At 63.4% G+C, this 6,236-nt stretch overlaps 1 protein-coding gene across 1 annotated transcript; it reads left to right on the top strand.

Annotated features, from left to right (window-relative positions):
• Positions 1 to 516: 516 nt before the first annotated feature.
• Positions 517 to 6,236, top strand: UBALD2 (UBA like domain containing 2; the record flags this gene model as incomplete). Its single annotated transcript, XM_082008175.1, has 3 exons — positions 517 to 636; positions 1,226 to 1,288; positions 4,369 to 6,236. 3 exons carry the CDS (start codon positions 517 to 519, stop codon positions 4,687 to 4,689), a joined length of 504 nt encoding a protein of 167 aa, XP_081864301.1. The 3' UTR covers positions 4,690 to 6,236.

Below are 6,236 nucleotides of genomic sequence, written 5' to 3'. Positions count from 1 at the left end.
GGCCGCTCCTTCCGCCACCACCCCGCCCTTCCCCCGTGATTCAACGACCAATAGAGGCGCCGTCTACTACCCAAAACACAAACATCGACCAATGGAAAGGCGGCGGGGCGGGGCGAGGCGCCGGGGCAGCTGGAAGATTCGAACCGAACGCCCGTCGGGGCGGGCGGCACGGCGGTGGCCAATCAGGGTGCGGGGGCGGGGCCTCCCCGTGTGTGTTTCTCTCTCTCTCTCTCTCTCTCTCTCTCTCTCTCTCTCTCTCTCTCTCCTCTCTCTCTCTCTCTCTCTCTCTCTCTCTCTCTCTCTCTCTCTCTCTCTCTCTCTCTCTCTCTCTCTGTGTGTGTGTGTGTGTGTGTGTGTGTGTGTGTGTGTCTGTGTGCGTGCGTGCGTGCGTGCGTGTGCGCGCGCGCCCCTCCCGCCCGGTGCCCCCCCCCTCCGCCGCCCCCGGTGTCGGCGCGGCGCGGGGCGGCGGGCGCGCCCCGGGCAGGCAGGGCGGCGCTCGGCGGGGCCGCCCCCGCCATGTCGGTGAACATGGAGGAGCTGCGGCACCAGGTGATGATCAACCAGTTCGTGCTGGCGGCCGGTTGCGCCGCCGACCAGGCCAAGCAGCTGCTGCAGGCGGCCCACTGGCAGTTCGAGGTACGGGCCGGGAACCTCTCCACACACACACCCCCCCACGCACCGGGACCCCCCAAACCGGGAGCCTTCGTCACCCCCCTGCCCGCAGAGCCACGGGGCGGAAGAAGGCGGCGGGGGGGTGATGCCGGCCCAGCCGCGGCCCACTGACACGCGTGGCCAGGCCGCTGGGGTCCCCCCCGCTGCGGCACCCACGCGGGGGAGGGAACCGGCTCCGAGCCCCCCCGGGTCTGTTCATACTCGGGCCGTAATCGGGGCTGCGGCCCCCCCCCCCCCCCCCCCGCAGGTGGGGCGGGTGCGTGGGGTGGGCCCGCGGGGGGATCCCGTGTAAACAAGGCGTGGTGGGCTGTACGCCCCTACGTGGGGAGCCCCGCCATAAGCGGGGGGGACACGATCCCGAGTGGGTCGGTTGAAGGGCAGCACCAGGACCACCCTTGCCCTAGGCCTGGCGGGGGGGAGTGGGGCGGCCGTGGGTGCCCCCCGCGGCGATCCCACGGGGGTGGGGGTGAGCGGGGGGCTGCGGGGCGGGGGGGGCATGTTTTCCTTCCCCCTTTGTCTCGGGTGGGCTGGGGCTGACGGCTTGTCCCCGCAGACGGCCCTGAGCGCCTTCTTCCAGGAGACCAACATTCCCAGCAGCCACCACCCCCCCCAGATGGTAAGTGGGTCCCCCACAACCCCTCCCCGACCCCCCCATCCCCAAAACCCACCTTTAAACTCACCCCAGCAGCTACAAACCACCCCCACCCCCCCACCCCCACTTACAAGCACCACCCAGCTCAGGACCCCCCAAGGGCCCCCCCCAGGGGTCCGCAGCCCCCTCCCCAGGCTGCGGGGCTGCCGGCTCCCCTGCCAGCCATATTGCTCCGCGCCCGGAGGAACACGCAGCCGGCGAATGTAAACACGAGCTAAAATGTCTGCCAGGAAATAGTTTGTCTCCGTGAGCATCGCGCTGGAAGTTGGGCTCCCCGGGCCGGGGGGGAACCGCTGCCGCCCCCCACTTTCCCCAGACGCCGCTTGACCTTGGCCGAGGGCACGTCCCCTCGGCCGAGGGGAGGAAGTTGTTCCCCTCCGGGTGGTTTTTGTTGGGTTTTGGGTTTTGTTTTGGTTTTTTTTTTTTTTAAATCTTTTTTTCTTTTTCCTGTTGAGGGAACTAAACGGTGCTGCGTGTGGGGGAAGGAGTGGCTCTGGGCTAAGCCGATTTTTATTTCCCCCCCTCCCCTTTTCTCCCGCCGTCAGGAAATCGCCAGCCGGCCCGGCATCGCCGGCAGCAAGCGCTCTCTCTCGGAGAAAGTCATTTTGCCATCCGGCTCCCACTTCAACCCCTTTTATTTGAATTCCTCCTCTCCCTGCATGTTTTCTCGCTGCCGTGGGGAGCCTGCAAAGGGTCTCCTCGCGGAACACCCCCTTTCCCGCTGGGAGGGGGGACGGGAGCGCGGGCCGGATCCAGGCCTCGCCGTGTTTTCACGCCAAAAGCCTCGGCGGGGCGATTCGTCTCGGTGAGCGCCGGGCGGCTGCCGGAAGCGGGATGCAAAGCAGCTCTGACGGAACCCATCCCGCTCCCCGTCCCTGCGCTCCCAGGGGCCGAGCGGGACCCACCTCCCACCCCCCGAGCACGACAGCCGCCCCGTCGCCCCCACCCAGCCCGGAGGGTCCCGGGGCTCCTGAGGGGCACGGCGGGCTGAAGCCGGATGGCTCTTGCCCTCCCCACAGTGTTTTCCTCACACCGTGTGCTCCACGTGGTGACAAAACACCTCTCCCCAGATACTCCCACCTCGCATTTTTGACGTTTTTTTGCTGCTGTCCCCCCCGGCCCCCAGCATCCTGATTGCTGCAGCTTTAAAATACCCCACGCAGCTCAGGGCGAGGGCTTTACGGTTGCGGTTTCTATTTCTTTTTCAAGCAGCGGAGAACAAAGCCGGCAGCGCGGCACGGGGCGGCACGTTGCCTTCGCCCCCGCGGAGGGGAGGCTCCCCCCCCCCACCCCGGTGAAACCCCCGTGAGTCCGGGCTGTGGGGAAGGGACTTGCTGGAGCCGTTTGGTGCGTCGGTGCGGCAGCCCGTGCTGGGACCGACCCTCCGACAGCAGAGCAGTTCCTGAACAAAACATGTCAGAGGAGGAAGGCGATAATTACATAGCAATTTTTTTTAATTTTTAAATTAATTTTTTTTTTAATTAATCCAGCAAACACTCCCCCAGAAGCTCGGAGCTGTGTCCCCCTCCAGCATCACATCCGACCTCAGTCCAGGGCTGGGGATTGGCGTGTGTGTGTGGCTGTGTCGTCGTTTGTTTTTTTCAAAACACGGTCACCTGAAGTTTTTTGGTGTTTTGTTTTTGGGGTTTTTTTTGCAACAAGTATCTCTTCAGATACTGCCAAATTTATATGCTATTTAAAAAAAAAACAAACCAAAACAAACAAAAAAAAGCTGGCTTTACCATCCCTTCGAGGTCAGCTGTGAAATGAGTTCTCCCAAAGTCTGTGTGCAGGGAGGGAGGAACAGCCCCAGCTCGCCATGAACCCGTTCGGTACCAACCTGGCTGTGATCACGGTTTTGGGGTGCAGCGGCCCCACGCACCAGTGGGACCCTCACCCCTCCCGCTGCTGGCACGGGTCGGCCGACCGCTGCTTCCCCCCGGCCGGGAGAGCACCCTGGCCCCGAGCGGGTGCGGCGGACACCCGGGTTTGGGAGCGGGGAGCCCCTGCAGCGCATCCGGTGCTCCTCTGATGCGGCGATCACCAAGGCCGGCCGGGGCAGGGGTGAGGAGGAGCCCGTAGAGGGATTTGGGGGTTTGCATCTGCTGCAGAACAGCTGGGGCTGCGGAGCCAGGGGCAAATCCCGGGATGAGTCGCAGGAAGGGGGAGATGGAGCGGCTCTACCCCACCAGAAGCATCTCCCGGATTCCCCATTGCAAAGGCAGCCGATGCTGCCCCAGGCTCCGACGGGAGCAACAGGGATTCGGGGTGGATTTAACCCAGGGGGGCGAAGCCCCGCCATGCACCCACCTCCTCCGTGTCCATGCATCCCCCCTATTTTGCACCGTGGGGGTGAAGCCCCCCTGGCACATCCTCTGTGGGGCCTGTAGCACCCCCCATACTCGGTCTAGCAAGTGCTTTGCCAAATCGGGGCCCCGGGCGCTGCCAGTCCCTGAGCCCCGGTGCGGGGCCGGGTTCCCCCCACCGGATTTTCCTCTGCCGGCGAGTTTGGCTGCGGAAAGGGCCGGATCGGTCATGGGCCGGGCGGGCGCTGAATTTACCGGGTGCGCAGAAGGCAGCGTCCCGGGAGCGGCATGGGGCCGGCCTTTCGCTCTCTGTGCCCCAACGGGATGCAAAGGGGGGGGTCCTGCAGGGCCAGGTGGGACCCCAACGCTCCCCACCCCTCATGACAGACCCCATTGCAGCGGCCCCATCCCGTGGGGCAGCTGGCATTGGAGCAGCGTTCCCCCTCCCCAAACCCGCTGCCCCCCAGCGCTTCGAGCACCCTGGATGGTTCAGAAGGTCCTTCCCAGCCCGGCTGGGCCAGAGGCCCTCCCCGGGCAGCCCCCGCACCTTTGGGGGAGCCACCCAGGCCCCTGGGGGCTGCACAGCAGCACTGGGGACCCCAATACCAGCCAGACCTGGGCTCTGGGCATCCCCTGGGGCCAGGGGTCCCCGGAGACGGGTCTGGCTCCTGCAGGCGGGTTGGGACCCCGAAAGCATCCGTGACCGATCTGACCCCCACCCTCTCCTCTCCCCCGCAGATGTGCACCCCCAGCAACACGCCGGCCACGCCGCCCAACTTCCCGGATGCTCTGGCCATGTTCTCCAAGCTGCGGACCTCCGAGAGCCTGCAGAGCAGCAACAGCCCCATCACCTCCATGGCCTGCTCCCCCCCGGGGAGCTTCAGCCCTTTCTGGGCCTCCTCGCCCCCCAGCCACCAGCCCACCTGGCTGCCCCCCTCCTCACCCACCGCCCACGGCCTCCACCACCACCTCCACCACCCGCAGCCCGCCTGGCCCCCGGCCCCCCCGCCCGCCGCCCCCCCACAGAAAGCCGTGGCCACCATGGATGGCCAGAGATAAGAGTGGGTTGGCGAGGGAGGGGGGGAGAAGCTGGGGGGTCCGGGCCAGGGCGTTGGGAGCAGGGGCTCCCCCAGAAACGCACTGGAATAATTTTCTAGGTTTTATTATTATTTTTAGCTTGGGGGACGGGACGGGACAGGACACTGGCCCATGAGAGCCTCTAGCTGGTCTTTTCTCCCCCCATTTTTTTTTTTTAATATATAACTATAATATATAAATATATCTAATGTATATAAATCCAGAGAGAAGGAGCAGCAGCATGGAGGCAGCTGCTGGGTGTGTGGGGGGGTCCCTATGGCTTCCCCCTGCCCCCAGCATCCCTGCAGCAGGGCAGGAGAGGGAAGGGGGGCAGGGAATAACAAAAAATAAGTGGATGGAGGCAGCTGTCGGCACCCCGGATCATGGCCACGGGGGCACGGAGCTGCTAGCCACCCCCCTGGCTCTGGATTTCCCAGACGCTTGCTGTGGCACCCAGAGCAAAGCGGACTTCTCCTCTGGCTTCCAAAATTCAGCCCGGCTTCTTGCACAGACATCCCCCTTTCCCGGACCCCCCTCACCCCGTCCTCCCTCCCTCGGCACCCCCAGGGCCTGGGGGGATTTAGCAAGGTGATGCCCCCCCACCCCCTGTCCCTGTGACCACTGTTGATGGCCCTTCCCGGGGGAGGGGGGAGCTGGGGGAGTTTTTTAGTTTTCAAATCAATCTTGCTTAAAAAACAAACAAAAACAAAAAAAAAAAAAGAAAACCAAAAAACAGGTTGAAGGTTTTTTATTAATTTAAAAATAAAAAAAATAATAAAAAAAAAAATCACTTTTTTAACACCAGCTGTCCCTGCCTTTTCTCTTTGCTGGGGGGACGTCCCTGGCAGGGCACAGAGAACAGGGGTGAGCCCTCATGTGCCACAGCATCGCCGGTGGGGACGGGCCCCCCGGGCCCCCCCAGGGGCTGCCAGCAGCCCCGGGAAGCCAGACCGAGTCCCACGCGCTGCCTGCACAAGCCACCGCCGCCGTCCCCGGGGTGGGGGCAGAGGGGAGACCCCGGAGCTGTGGGGGTGCCGTGCCGGCACAGCGAGGACCCCCACGTACTGGGGTGCAGCCAAAACCCCATCCCTGCGCCTTCACAAAATCCGACGGCTTGCAACGCCCCCCCCCCAGCAGCCCGACTGCCCCCAGCTCCATCGCCCACCCGTGTGATGAGCCCCCGAGGTCTCAGCACTGTAGGGACTCCCTGTCATACTTGAGGGCTGCCAGGCTTTTCGGCAAAGCCTGTGCTGGGGGCGATGCCTCCTGGGTGCCCCCCACCGCAGATGGGCCGCTGCCCTTCCAGCGACGCCAGGTCTGTGCTGCTCCTATTTACTGCTTAAATACCTGAACTAAGTTAAAATTGGATAGAAATGCAGCCCCCATCACCATGCTGCTCGTGCGACAAGCAATCAGGGTAAAACAACAAAACAAAACAAAAAAAAACACAAAAAAACCCACAAACAAACAAAAAAAGAAAAACCAAAAAACAAAAAAAAACCCAAAACCCCCACAAAAACAAACAAACC

The sequence above is a fragment of the Phaethon aethereus genome (genome assembly GCF_964289735.1).
Source record: "Phaethon aethereus genome assembly, chromosome: 18".
NCBI classification, from domain to species: Eukaryota; Metazoa; Chordata; class Aves; order Phaethontiformes; family Phaethontidae; genus Phaethon; species Phaethon aethereus.
This window is presented reverse-complemented; position numbering and strand designations above follow the sequence as displayed.